The sequence below is a fragment of the Parasteatoda tepidariorum genome, chromosome 5 (genome assembly GCF_043381705.1).
Source record: "Parasteatoda tepidariorum isolate YZ-2023 chromosome 5, CAS_Ptep_4.0, whole genome shotgun sequence".
Taxonomy (NCBI): Eukaryota; Metazoa; Arthropoda; class Arachnida; order Araneae; family Theridiidae; genus Parasteatoda; species Parasteatoda tepidariorum.
The window spans coordinates 8928106-8943460 of NC_092208.1; the positions used below are offsets into that span (position 1 = coordinate 8928106).

The 15355-nt window shown below is 31.3% G+C and overlaps 2 protein-coding genes across 2 annotated transcripts in view; both read right to left on the reverse strand.

The window, feature by feature from the left end:
• On the reverse strand, positions 1 to 10038 carry LOC107453983 (WD repeat-containing and planar cell polarity effector protein fritz). The gene is made up of 2 exons (XM_016071009.3): positions 9692 to 10038; positions 1 to 4547 (listed from the first exon to the last, which is right to left on the reverse strand). The coding sequence occupies exon 2, from the start codon at positions 4493 to 4495 to the stop codon at positions 1970 to 1972; it is 2526 nt and encodes an 841-aa protein (XP_015926495.2). The 5' UTR covers positions 4496 to 4547; positions 9692 to 10038; the 3' UTR covers positions 1 to 1969.
• A 2202-nt stretch (positions 10039 to 12240) lies between these two features.
• The window catches only part of LOC107453980 (zinc finger protein 271-like), a 22591-nt gene continuing 19476 nt past the window's right edge, over positions 12241 to 15355 (reverse strand). The window contains exon 2 of the mRNA XM_071180878.1: positions 12241 to 14015. Coding sequence (XP_071036979.1) covers positions 13318 to 14015 — 698 coding nt within the window. The 3' untranslated portion in view covers positions 12241 to 13317. The remainder of the gene's footprint in view (positions 14016 to 15355) is intronic.

A 15355-nucleotide genomic window follows, 5' to 3' on the forward strand; every position in this document is an offset into this window, starting at 1 on the left:
TTTAAGAGATGAATATGAGACTTGCAAAGGTCTTAATAATGAAAATGTTTAAGAAGAGAGTGGCGATAAAAATGATCAATGAATCGCCATTGCCTTCTTAAATAGAATAACTAATTCAATTAATTTTTTAAGAAAATTTATTATCTCATCTAATAAAAAAAACTGACTCCTTTAATAAAAGTTTTAAAAAAATATATTTTTAAACATGCTAATTGTTTAAAAAATAAGTTGAAAGTCTTGAGCTTGTAAAAGAAAGAGGGAGAAGATTTTTTAAACGATATTTTTTCACAAAGTTTATGCACTCAACTGAAATACGACTTTTCAGTCGTATTTCAGTTGAACAGAAAGACAAGGTTGTTAAACAGAAAGGCAAATTCATATTGAGAAAAAAATACTTCTTAGCGATACATATTATACAATAAAAAAACTCATGAATAAATAAACACATATTCTGAAAAGGTATCAAGGAAAAAATAAATACATGTCACATTCTCATGAATATCACGTTTGTGTTAGATTGATAATTTATCTTTTGAATACAGAAATAATTGACATATCTCTCATTCAACGCTAGAACAATCAGTATATTATAAAGTTGTAAGTAATAGGTTATATTCCTAGGCTAAATAAGCTCTAAGCATTTAAAAAAATGCTAACAGTTTTTTTTCCTTAAAAAAAATTTTTTTTTTTTAGTCAGTTTGGGTATTTATGTATTATCCCATCTGATATATGTATTATCTAGTCACTTTAGTATCTCTCAAATTTATTTTCACATCATGTCATGGGAAATTCTATTTTGCAAAATGAAATTTCGAATTTGACTGAATCATTAATAAGTTGGTAACTCATTAGCTATAATTAAAAAAAATTATTTTGGTACTAATATTACGTTAATTTTTCCACCAATATATTGCTAATTTAATGACTTTATACTTATTACAATGAGTCGCTATAGGTCAATGGATAAGGCATTGAACTGTCATGAGGAACTAGGGTTTGATCCCAGTAGCGGCTTGAAGCCCACCCAGTTTCAGATAGATGGGTACCAATTTGTTTGGGAAGTAAAGACTGCCTGCGTGCAAAGCTGACTACATTACCACAAACAACAATTGCCAATGTGGAGCCTTAACCTCCATGAACCCAGTGGCACACAAAAGGCTGTTATTCTAAGCAATAAATAATCCTATCAGCAAGACAACTTGGGACCTCATTGGGCCAATATTCATGAATCTTGGCTCAGTAAGGGTTCAAAGAGTCTTTATTTTTCTGATATTAGCACTATGTAGAATTTTCCGATTCATCAGATATTTTACAACCAATATTGGTTCTACATAGCATTGTCAGATTCACCCGATATTTTACATCAATCATTTAGCCAATGTAGGCCCTATATAGGCCATCCCAATATTGGTCCCTTGGTGCATGTTCTTATAGGATCCATATCGAGCCAATTTTGAACCCAACTGGGGTCAAGGTAAAATTGTTGCTAGGGAATGAACTATTTGATAACTAAATACATAAAAAGGAAGAAATTAGTTTGCAGATAAGATGAAGAGATAATTTATCACCATCTCATGAATCAAATAAAAAATTTAGAAATTGTCAAATCTTGTCGAATGCAGGAATATTAAAATGTTACAAGAGAAGAAAAAAAAAAAAGACATTTAGAAAACCATATAATATTTAATATTATCTAAAAATCTCTTTAACTTTGCAGGAAAACACATCAAAATATTTTAATGACTGTTATTGTTTGCCTGAAAAAGTCAAAATATGGGTAAAATAAAGAATTAATCAGATTTTGTTGAAAAGAGGTCATTGGATAAGGCATTGAACTTTAATGAGGAACTAGGGCTTGATCCCCGGTAGTGGCTTGAACAATCAGATGGCAGTTCAGAGACAATTTCTTCCAAATTTATTGTTCTAGCATTAAATCACAGATACACAAGAAATAGATGGTATTTACATTTTATATGATACCAAAATGTACTAGTTTTATTCTAGAGTCTTCAAGCTCTTCAGTGTCGTCATCATAGATTTTATTTCTACAAGAAACTAATATATTTTCTTCCTGTTTTAAATTATCCATATCTTTTTTATGATGGACATTATATATCTCACCTGATGAACCAGATTTATTTGAATTCCTGGGGTCAAAAGGAGGTAAAGGTCTCATGGTTGATGTGGGATGAACTTTAACATTTTTAAAGGCATTCGGTGGGTTACCTTCATATGATGAAGAACTTACTCTTATGTCAGAATTGAAATTTGAATAAGTTTTATCTGGACCCCCAACAGAACTAAAATTGCCTGATGAAGTGCCTGCTTGTGAATATTTAATATCACAGGTTTGGGACGATGTTTGTGATTCAATACTGAAAGTCAAATTCATCCCGTGTCGAAGATCGGCATCAGAGTAAACAATTGAAGAATAGGAATCTTTATCAGATCTGGCTTTTAATTTTCCCCTATTGATCCCAGAAGTCGACGCTAGAGCATCATTTTGAAAGGGTTCAGGTGTTTGAACTACATGGTTAGAGGTATTTATCCAGTTTTCAGTTAGCAAGGCTTGTCCAGAAACCGGTAAACCATACTGGTTTTGATTGAACAGATAATTTGAATTTAAAAGCCTGTCAGTCGTATACTCGGGCTTTCTGTAATTCTCTTCTGAATCATCTGATGATGTTGCAGACTCGTAATCACAACTTGATGAGGTAGTAGAATAACTCTCTGAGGATAAATTGAATTCTTCAGCTTTCTGTAAAGCTACAAGTGCTAAAACATTTTCTTTTTTCCTTTTAGCAATATTATACAAGTCTAAGAACAAATCTTGAGACTCTAAATCTACCGCTAGTAAAAATGCTTTACGGAGTTCAAGATTACGTAGGAGGTAATGAAAAAAACGTCTGGCTATGTGACGAATTCTATGTTGATAAATTTTAATCACATGCTTTGACAAATTATCAATGCTATCATAATATGTTCCCAATGCTACTTCTAAGCCTATTTGATTTTTGGAATTGAATGGTTTTCTAAACAGACAATTAGCTATCTTTGACAAGCATTGAAAGCTTAGCTCTCCTTCGTGGCTCCAGCTCAAGCTTCTTAAAAGTAAAATTGCTTCGTCTATCAAATTCGATTTCAGGTATTGACTACAAAGTTCCATAACACCAAGATTGTTCTGAGTAAAGCAGCCAGTACAGACATTAAGAATCAAAATGGATGATATTTCTGAATCCAATAAAAACATGCAAGAGTTCTTGAACTTTGATTTCTGCCAGAGGATTTTTTGCACAGTGAATAAACTTAAAAAATAAGAGTTTATATTTATAAGATGATGCTCCAAATGAGATGAAGAACGCATTTGAAATTTAACGCATGTCAAAGCAGAGTCAAAACACTGCAGTTGACTATCAACACCAATTACAAATGCAATACTGTTTTGGGGGTGCCATGCAATTTGCTTTGGGAGATATAAAAGATTTGTGACAACTGAAGTCCTTTTTTTCAAATCGTAAATTAAAAGTAAATGGTCAGAATCTGAAACAAGTAATTTTTCATTTGAACTCCAATCACAGGAAAGCAGGTTCCCTCGCAATGGTAACTTAGAAACAAATGTGTGATAACAATGATTGTCAATTATCTCATAAACACATACGTTGATATCATCACATGATTCACCTTTAACTTTTTCTAATGTAAGAATTTGATTTGAATACAATTTGCTATAATCAGCTTGAATAAGCTCTCCGTGTGTTTTAACGGTGCATAAAACTTGAAAACTATCGTTTATGTCATACACTGTCATGTTAATTCGATCTGTCGAATAAGCAACTGGAACCCAAGGAAAAACATCGTCGCTATTTGATTTCCACCACACTAGTAAGTTGTCATTAGAAGTATTCAAAGATAATTTTCTTTCAATGCTTTTATTGCATGGCCCTATAAGATCAAAATGATTGATCTTAACTTCAGATCCAGCCAATATTCCTTTTTTAAGGCCCAATATTTTAGAAGATAAAGAAGAATGGTCTTGATTAAGATTTATTAGAGTCAATTTAGGCTCACAGTATGTAACATAAATATTGTTATTCACAATAATAGCATCTACAATTCGACTCGGAATAAATTTACCGACCAAATTATTATCAATGTCTATTTTCTCTAAGGAATTGTTATCATTACTTAATTTGATGCTTACAATAGAGCCATTGCTGAAAAATATTTTTAAGGGTTGATTAGAATCCCAGGACAGAAAAATCGACTTATAAGATCGAAACAGTTTCTCAATGGTACTCCTTTTACTACCCCAGTTTTTCTTTGACTTCTTTGTTTGACTTTGAGAAAGCTCTTTTTTTTCTTTCCCATACGGATAGTGAACACAATTATCTCTTTTTGAAACTTTGATACAGTCGACTTCAGCATTGTGAGGAATTTCAACTTCTTTAAAGCTCAATAAGTATAAAGAAGTTAACAATGATGTCATTTTAGTCATTGAAGAAGAACTTATTCAAACATCTTGATCCCTTTCAACTGCCTACAATCTCCTGAAAAATAGTAACAAATTTTTATATTAAAAGGAAAATATGTTAACTTAATCAGAGGAAAAACCCGAATTATTATTTCTGTATAAGGAATTATATAAAACCTGCAGGATCTGTCCAAGGCAAATTTACTGCCGTTTAGCGGTACTTTCACAAATTCAACTCTACAAATAACGGTAGTTTCACAAAATATACTTTTAGAAAAACAAGTTTTAAGATTCTCCTCCTTGTCTATTAAAATTTTGTTTTCGTATCCCCCTAAAAAACTATAAATCCGGGGGTCATTATGCATTTTGTCTTGCAATGGAACCCTCTCGCGGATTGCTATTATGACGTAATAGAAGAATTTACTTCCCACCCTGTTTATAAGAACACTTTTCCTGTGCATGATTATTTTAAAATGAAACGACGATGCTCTCCCCCTGTAAACTTTACAGGAAGTCGAAATTCGAACTATTATCTCAAACATTATTCTAAATTTATTCTAACAGATCTTTTTTATGAAACATTATTTTTCTCTGTGAAACTTTTTATTCTGTATGGCCTAATCGAAAATGTTCTCATAATGAAAATAACTTTTAGTGCTACTGCTGTTAAACGCATGATTTTGTCAAGTAGAAATTTAACTATCGACAATGATTTTTATGGATTTATTAATTTGTATAGAATTTTTTAGCCCAAAATTTTACAATGGCAAAATAGTTTTTCAATATATGAGGGAAAATATATAAAATTTTACCAGTCATAAATGGTTTTTATTTGTAGTGACAATTTTTGAAAATATTTTCTTACTTTGCTATATTTTTGTGTTGATTTTTTAATATAATATTTAATTTTCACAATTTATGTCTAAATTTTCACAAAATAGGTACCTCTTCAGGGTTCTGTCCAGGCCGAATTTACTACCGTTTAGCGGTACCTTCACAAATTCAACTTTGGAAAAACGGTAGTTTCACAAATTAAATTTTAGGAAAAACGGTAGTTTCACAAAATTCTTTTTCTTAGATTTTTATTTTTGTATCCCTTAAGAAACGATAAATCCATATTTTTACCATATTTTTGTCTTGATTTTTTAATATAATTTTAAATTTTTCACAAATTATGTCTAAATTTTCACAAAATAGGTACCTCTCAGAAAAACCTAGACAGACCCCTGCTCTTAAAAAAAACCTAGACAGACCCCTGACGTGTAAGAAAATGGAGAATATCAAAGATTGAAAATTGAACACTATTCAACAGTATAAATTTAAATTTTAACAAGCAGTCTATAATGCTGTATACAAACATTTTAATTCACCATTCATTTTAAAACAATATAAACCCTGTGGCAGAATTTTTTCAGGTTTTCTGCGACATACCTCTAATAATAATATCTTTCTGCAAGATTCTTTTTAAAATAACAAATATACATGCTACTAAATTAAAGCAACAGCAGCGTCAACTTAAAAAAATAATAATAATAATAATTCTTTTTGGATGAAATAAAATAAATTTTTAATAAAATATGTAATTTTTTTTATTCTAATATTATGGGTGATGTTCTCGCATTTTGTAAGGGGAAACTCACTAATTATTTCCTCTTTTGCATTTTGTAAATCATTATCACATTAAAAAAACAACTAAAAAATCGTGAAATGCGTATCAGTAACTACCGGAGAGAAAAAGATCGACGACAAAACCACGCGAAACGGATGATGAAAAGGGCTACTAAATGTGTGTTCTCATTTCGAGATTCAGTTGTTGTAATAAATAATATCGTAATAAAAATATCGGATTTTAAAAACTGTGTGGAAATTGATAGTAATAATGACTGCATTAAAAAATTTAGAACGAAAATTTTTGTAGAAAAGAAAACCAAATTTTTTACTTCATTATTCCTTATTTTTCATTATTATCAAAGGAGTATAGAAAAATCACAAGCATTTTTTTCCCTCCGATGCACGAGAAAGACATCTATTAAATATAATGCTAATGAAAAGATAAAAATCATTTGAAAATTTCTGCAGAAAAAAAAAATTTGTCCTTTCCAAAAGATAAATCTTTCTGCAAGAACTCGATAACGTTCTGCGACAATGTCGCGATGATTCTGCCACGGGGAATATAAATATACTTCTAGAAAGTGTTTGTTTTGTGATTAAGAATACATAAAAATATTGAAATATCTTTATTAGGCTTAGTTAAAGAGCTAAAGAGGTTATTTTAGTTTGAAAATACTGATTGAGATGCAGCATTAAAATCCAAAAAGAAATGTTTTCACAAAACAAGGATAAAAGAAAAATTATAATAAAAATATTTAATAATCTAGTATACTTTAAAAAATCAAAAGCAAATTTCATAAATTTTTTTTTCAATGGCGGGCACCTTAAGTCTATTTCCCATTGACCACAGAAATGCCAGAATTGCTACTCTCTTATCGTTACCCACCTGTGGCTAAGCCACAGCGGTGGAAGAGCGTTGTGCATGTCATACAAGCACAAACCCGCTTATAGGCAAATTACATTCACACAGAAGAAAGGACATAGTACACAGAGAAAGTTACATCCATGCCTACAGTGGGATTTGAATCTACAACCACTGACCGTGTAGTTCAGTACAGTAACCACTAGACCAGTGACTGGTTCATTAATATTTCAGGTGAAATTAAATGACAATTGAAGCAGAATATAGGGGAGAGTGGGGTAAGACCAGGTAGAGAAGTAAGACGGGGTACCTTGATTGTCTCTAATTTAGTTCTGTTTTCCAGTAGACAAACTCGGAATTACACTTTACTAATCAAGAAGAAAGACCTGCCATATGGAGCATTTGGTACTTCTCTGTTAGCCAAGTGCAAATGTCGCCAATTGTGAATCAAATGTGAGCCAAGTCGCCGAGTGAATGACAAAACAGTCAACGGAATAAAAGTCGAAAACGTTCAACTTTATACAAATATAAATGAATTGTAAACAAAACAGTTTCACCCGAAAAGATTGCTTATAATAATTGGTTAAATTAAGATGGAGGAAAGAAAGGAAAACGTGCCTTGTTTTGAATGAATTCAGAGAATAGAGCACATGGCCCCAAACTAACATTCCCCTTATGGTTGTAAGAAATTTAGCGGAATTCTACATTACTTGACGATTTTTCGCTTGCGCCTGGCTAACGGAAAAGTACCGAGCATTTTGCTGGTTAATTCAAGGTGCCTGTGTAGAAACTACTGTTAATTGATTAATTATAATACTATTATTGAAGATACAAAATTAAAAATAGAAAAAAATTTAGAATCTGTTGTGAAATTTGCAGTTTTAAAATTAGCACATCACTACTTTATATGTCAACTTTGCATCAGAATCTTTAAAATACTTTTTTTCTAAGTTTATTTTATTTCAGAATCTTAATTTTGTCTTCTGAAAATAATGCTAAGCAAAACATTACTCACAGTTAACAATGAAGTTAACTAGGGATCTGCATAGTGTTCAGATATAAGATTCTTGTTATTTAAATAAATAAAAAAAACTTTGAATATATGCTAGTGTTTGCTGGAATAGGAGGAGGGGAACTTTATTTAAACTTTTGGGGGGATGATCCTATCCGCCTTGGGAGGTATGGGCATCCACTTCACTATGCATATTTTTCTACTTTTTTCATTAAAAAAGAATACTTTTTCATAACTGAATATCGTTAATATTTTTATCACATATAAAAGCCTGATTGTACATTTCGGCAATTGTATTTTTTATTTTTATATCCGTCGTTGAAGAGCCAACCCAATATTGGGTTTACGACTACTAATGTTCAACTCTGTAGCCTTGTAATTTTTTAGCCAATCCAGAAGACAAGGAAACTCCTGAATCAGTAACCCCAGAGGTATTGATTTGTTATAAGAGCATGGAGGACTTTGCAACCCGACAGATTTAACGTACATCAGTCACCATTTACTACACAGTGTGTCTTTGGCCGGCGGAGATCGAACCCACGAACTCTTGTACCAGGGCCCAGTGCCCTACCAACCAGGCTATCTTGGCTTTGGCAATTGTATTTGACAAGAATAGTTACCAGTATAGGAAATTATACCAAAGTGCATTGAAAAAATGAAAAATGTAAACAATTTGGAAGAATTTTTCAAAGCCTCTTCAAGTTTTATATTCTTCTATTTTTCCCTATTTGCACAAATTATAAATACCTGATTTTTTTTATCTTTTAATATTTTCTTTCCTTGTACTTAAGCCAAAATAATTGCAAAATTTCAAGGATAACTAAGCTGTGGCTTGGGAGAAACATAAAACTTCACAATAAAGGGCAAAATTGAAGTCAACTCCAAACAAACCAATAGATGGTTATATAATAATTCAACTAACAAAAATCTTTAGGCACCATAACGATGATAGTTGGCATAAGCATCTACTATGACATGTACCACTATGGAAAAGCCTGAAATATTAAGAAAAGTCCACATTCTATCTTTGATTTCATTCTTCTTTACATGGTTGAGAAAAGTTCTCATCAAAACTCACATTATCTAAAATTATGAAATCAACAAAGGATATTTCTGTATCGTGATCTGCCTCGCCAACTACAATCGGTAAGGTGAAAATAGATTTTAAACTTGCAATTTAACAGGAGTATATTCGCAAAGTCTTGGCAACTTACGAGCAATGGGCCACGAGAAACTAAAAAAAAATTTCTTAATTCATAGAAGGAGACCAGCTCGAAAAGTATAACTCGTAGCCACCATTGGGTAAACATCAACATGTAATACTTGCCCAGGGGGTGGCTACAGGAGAGATTTCCGTATCGAGATCAGTGGCAGATTATTAGCAAAATCTTGGCAAATTCCGGGCAACGGTACACGAAAAACAAAATAAAAGTAAATAAATCACAGATGGGGACCAACTGGAAAGTTTCTACATGTAACATGAAATATCTACATGTTTGTTTTTTTAAATTTGCAAGTTTAAAATATCTGGCACCTTGGCGATTGTAATTGGCTAGACAGAACACGATAAGAAAATATGTCCACTACGAGTTATACCTTTCAAGTTGGTCTCTTTTTGTGATATATTTTCCCCGCGAGCCGCTGACCGGAAGTTGCCAAGACATAGCGATTATTCTGCCACAGATCACGATACGGAAATCTCCCCCCACATACTTTGAGAATCACTGATACTTACTATAGAGTTCATGATGATGTAAAAGATATCCCAACAAAGGAATTTTTTAATGTCGAACATATCGAAGAAACAGTGTGCCACTTTGTAAACTTAAGTACCGAAAAATGCAAATTTCACCATTGAAACAACTATTTTGATCGGGAGAATAATGAGCAATAACGAAGACTCTGCATCAAGGTGAGAGATATTTTTTCAACATCTTGGAATATCTTAATTAAACTCGAGAGATGTGCTTGGCGTTTTCGTTTGTTTGTAGCAAATTGATTTCATTGCTTGATTTGTGTTTACGCTTTTGATAGACCATTTCTGCTCGATAATGGAATGCGTGCATTGCTTTAATCCTCACTAAACATTTCCATAAAAACCAATAGATAGCGCTGTAATCGACAACTTACTAGTTATCAAACCGCTCAAACTTTATTTATAATCGAGTTAAAACAGAACGTTATATTTTTAATCCTGTTTTACTGATTTATTTTTATCATTTTACTGATTTAACAATTACTTGAACTCATTTTAGAGGAATTGTTATTAATTTGAATGTTTAATTTTACTTCATGATTAAATTTGTGCATGAAGAACAGCATATTCACAATCGCGAAGTTCGAATTAGCCATCAGGAAAAACGCAAGTTCCATATCTATTTCCTCTGCTCAGATGTATGGGACTGTATTACGATACCATAGCCACAGCTACAGGTCCAGATAAATGGCTAGGGGAGTTCTTACTTTAGACAAACTATAGGAAGCGCTTATTGGCGATCGAAATGGGCTACAGGTGGCGCAAAGTATCTCTACCTATGACAACATTTCGTATGCTTACACCATTAGCATGTGGGTTAGTCAAAAGAAAAGAAAATACGTTAGTTTCTGTCTTGATTTTTAAATAAATTTAAAAAAAAACTTTTAAGTTAACTAAAATGAGCCGAGAACTGCATTAAACACAGTTCTAACAGAAAACGTCATAGAAATTTTATAAAATATTTTTGACAGTTAAGGGAGAAAAATATTATATAATGGGAAAATATCGTAGTACATTCCCATACAACTGAGAAGAGGAAAAGAAATAAATGGGGAGGGTCAAGAAATGGAACTGGTCTTATCCCCAGATAACGTATTCGAGCGTTGCGATTAATTTGTTTTGAATGATACTAATGCATTTATTTACACTAGTCTGAGATGCGAAGTTTATTTAATACAATTTTACTTAAAATTTTGAAAGATTTTTGCAAATTGTTTGATTTATCACTATAATGTTATAAAAGAAAGAGAATTGATTAAAAATTTAGAGTGATGTTAAAATATTCCTCTACGCTGCTTAAGAAATTAAAATGTAGTTCATAATTAGTTATAATTCAGTTATAAATGAAGTTCAGTAAAATTTCTATCTCTGTCTTTTTGAGTTTAATAAAAATATAAATTTCATGGGTTATTATTATATTTACATAATAATAAAACTCAGATCCTTTTGCTGATTAATACAGGTCAGTTTAAAAAGTGAAACTGGCTGCTGTTAAATACTTTTTCAGATAAAAAAAAAACCATATGAAATTATTTAACAAACTGATTCTTCATAATTTATTCCTATAGTTATTTTAATGAAAATTTATTCATATAATTGTGTCAATTAGCTAAAACAAATTATAAAACAGATGAGAGTGGGAAACCGTAATTTGCTTTTAAAAAAAAAAAAAGAATAAATAGCTTTAATATAACCAGAGCTTTAATGCATTAAAAAATGGCTCTATTAGATTTTAATTATTTTTAAATAAAGTTTGAATAGTATAAAGGAAAAAATCTTTTCTTTCGGATGAAGAAGAAAAAATTAAGAGTTCTTTTTTAAATTAAGAGTTTTAATAAGAAGTCCCGAAGGGAACTGATCATAAAGACACCGTTCCCAGTAGAACACCGAAGACAAGCATCACTGGCTGTGGGTAGTAAGCGGGTGGGTGACCACTTTGATCAGCCTGCGTAAGGACCAAGTATGCGATGTGCACGGTTTGGGTCCTCGTAAAACTGTTCTACCGTAATGTGCTCGATTTCGAGTGTAGGTCATCGGGCAACCAAAGCAGGGGAGCCACCCCCTCGGCAGAGGACCAAAATTGCGACGGCATGTCTTCAGATCATCCTCAGGGATGATTTCCAGCCCATTGCCAATAGCCCATTGTGCAGTTCTAGTGAGACGTATATAAAATACTTACCTAACTTCCAACAAAATAAGAAGTAATTGAACTTATAACAAAATTTTAATAGGCCAGTTCCACGTTGCCAGTTAATAGTTAGTTTTTAATAGGCCAGTTGCACTTATTCAAAGTCTTATGATAAATTATTTTGTTTTAAAATAATTGTGTATTTTTAGAGAAAAGTAAAAGATAGTTTAAAAAAAAAAAAAAAGAAGCTTTATACATGCTTTTTACTTTGCATATAAACAAGTTAAAACCTTTTCAATAAAAGAGAAGATGCAAGAATATATTCTTATTATTTGAGTTTGTAGTGTCAGCATTCTAAAAACGTATAGTAGAGAAAGAAAAATTACAAACAAAACATATATTTCCTTAAAAATTTCATATTTATTGTTACTAAATTACCAAGTAAATAAAAGTGCACGTTAAAACCGAAACATATTTTTTCATAAATAAATTTTACAAATCGAAAATTAAGTATTTTTTTAAGCAAAAAAATATAAAAATATTTTTTTTTCTGAATATAAAATCATTTTTATTTCTACAATGACAAAAACCTTATTAAGAGCATTTTGTTATATTTTCAGTTATATATTTTGTTACATTTATAACGCTTACATTGAACAAAAGCACGTGTGAGTAGCAGCAGCAATCAATAACATTAAATATTTTCTTGAGTAAATACATTTTACTCAAGGTTCAATATCTCACTAGTTTAGTTAGAGTTTTCTCACTATAGAAATAACTGTGAGATGTTTACGTGTTTTTTTTTTCACTAAGTTCACACCAATTCTTAATCTATGAATCACTATTTTATTTCTTCTGGGCTGGGTTTAAAATTACACTCTGAGTGTTAAATGTGCTGCCCCCTCCGTATCTTATTTCCTATGCTATATATTTAAGATATTTCAGCAATATTGCACACACTTATTACACAGTGACACTTAATATTTTTGTAGTAAAGGAATTTTGTTCATCATAATTCGTAAGCATCATAACAACTAAGTTTTTTCAATATGAGTAGAAGTACGAACCTTCAATTTAAATTTTTGTGCGTAACTTTTACCAGTATGAAGAAGGAGGTGATGTTTTAAGCAAAACTTTTATTACATATGGTGCAGGAAAATGGTTTTTCACCAATATGAAGTAGATAATGTGAACGCAAATGAGATGTCGAAGTAAAACTTAAGCATCATAACAACTAAGTTTTCTCAATATGGGTAGAAGCATGAACCTTCAAGTTAGATTTTTGTGCGTAACTTTTTCCACATTCGCTACAAGAGTACGTTTTTTAACCAGTGTGAAGACGAAGGTGATGTGTTAAGGTAGAATTAGCAGTAAAACTTTTATTACATATGCTGCAGGAAAATGGTTCTTCGCCAGTATGAAGGAGATAATATGAACGCAAATAAGATGTTGAAGTAAAACTTAAGCATCATAACAACTAAGTTTTCTTAATATGGGTAGAAGCATGAACCTTCAAGTTAGATTTTTGTGCATAACATTTTCCACATTCGCTACAAGAGTACGGTTTTTCACCAGTGTGAAGACGAAGGTGATGTGTCAAGGTAGAATTAGCAGTAAAACTTTTATTACATATGCTGCAGGAAAATGGTTTTTCACCAGTATGAAGGAGATAATGTGAACGCAAATGAGATGTTGAAGTAAAACTTTTACTACATATGGTGCAAGCGTGAGGTTTCTCCCCAGTATGGACAAGCCTATGCCGACTTAGATTTTTTTTACACGGAAAACTTTTGTTGCATATTTCACAGACAAAAGGTTTATCACCAGTATGAACAAGAATATGCTGAGCTAGATAGCATTTTCTGTAAAAACTCTTATTGCACACTTGACAGGAAAATAGTTTTTTACCAGTATGGATAAGAACATGTTGATTGAATTGAAACTTGTGGCAAAAACTTTTGCTGCATACATCACAAGAAAAAGGTTTTTCACCAGTATGACTCATATAATGAGTTCTAAGCTGAATCTTCTGCAAAAAGCTTTTGTTACACATGACACAAGAAAACGGTTTTACGCCAGAGTGAATCAAAATGTGACGTGTGAGAGAGACGTTCTGAGTAAAACTTTTGTTACAGATGTGACACGAAAATGGTTTTTCCATAGCTACAATGAGTTAGATGACTGACCTATAGACATGTAAAAAAAATAAACATGTTAACAAGCTGTTACATAGGATATACGTAAAATATTTCAAATGTGATTTAAAATATTTCAAATAGTTCATAACAATAGTTACTTAATGAAACAAGTGTTACTTTAAGCATAAGTTTAAATTTTACCTTGAATTAAAATATATTCCGCGCCTGTATAGATTTTTTCCATTGAAATAAACTACGACATAACAGTACTCAATTTATCTACAATAAGTATAAGCTTTGAAAAGCGATGTATAAAGTTTAATTAAAGATATTACTGTAAATAAGTCCATCTTGTTCAATAATTCTAAATATCTAAACATATCATGAATTCTCATAAGCAGATCCATGCTTTTTAATAAAATGAATAATCTTTGATTCTCAAGACAAGCCCGAATATTCTTTCAACAAAGCAACAGCATTTGATTTATAGCTAACTATAACTTAAAAAATTTACGAAAAACTGGTTCACTGGACAGGATATTTTAATGATGTCAGTTGATTCTGAAGGATCATCCTTTAGAATCTATAAGGAGGGGAAAAAAGAATAAACTATAGCTAAATAAAATTGAAACGAATAAATCCAAATTCTTTACAATTTTTAAATCCCATAGCTTGACTTTAACATTGAATATTTTTCCAACATTCAAATTTGAAATATTTTTCATAATCGCTGTCTCTCCGACATAAACATTTTGTTCATATATATTTCGTATATATATATATTTTAAAATCCACTAAGTTTTTGTATTGCTGAAAGGATGGTTAGCCACCAGGAATAAAAATACCAATATAATTTTAGAGGAAAACTTATCTTGAAATTTTAAGTTCTTTCTTTTCTAAAGGGCAAGATTTACCATTTAATGAATCTAAGCAACCAGCTGATTATTAACATAATCAAAGATATGTATGATAACAGCAAAGCATGTATAGAAGTAAATGGAGAATTAACTGAATTCTTTTTAGTAAAAACTGGCGTGAGACAGGGATGTGTTTTATCGGGATTTTTATTTATACTGGTGATAGACTGGATTATGCGAAACAGCTTGAAAGATGAAAAAAGAGGAATAAGGTGGAATTTCACAACTACTTTAGAAGACCTTGATTTTGCTGATGACATCGTACTTATTTCATCCAAATGTACAGACCTTCAACTTAAAACAGACAAATTCAACAAATATTCAAATAGTGTAGGTTTATTCATGAACAAGAAGAAAACTAAAGTAATGAGAATAAATCAAAAGAAAAATGACAAAATTAAAATCGAAAATCACGAAATAGATGACATAGAGTCATTTTTTAAATCTCTTTAGGTAGAAA

Excerpts from the sequence above, each read along its gene's own strand:
- LOC107453983 (XM_016071009.3), bottom strand. The coding sequence starts at position 4,495 with ATGACTAAAATGACATCATTGTTAACTTCTTTATACTTATTGAGCTTT.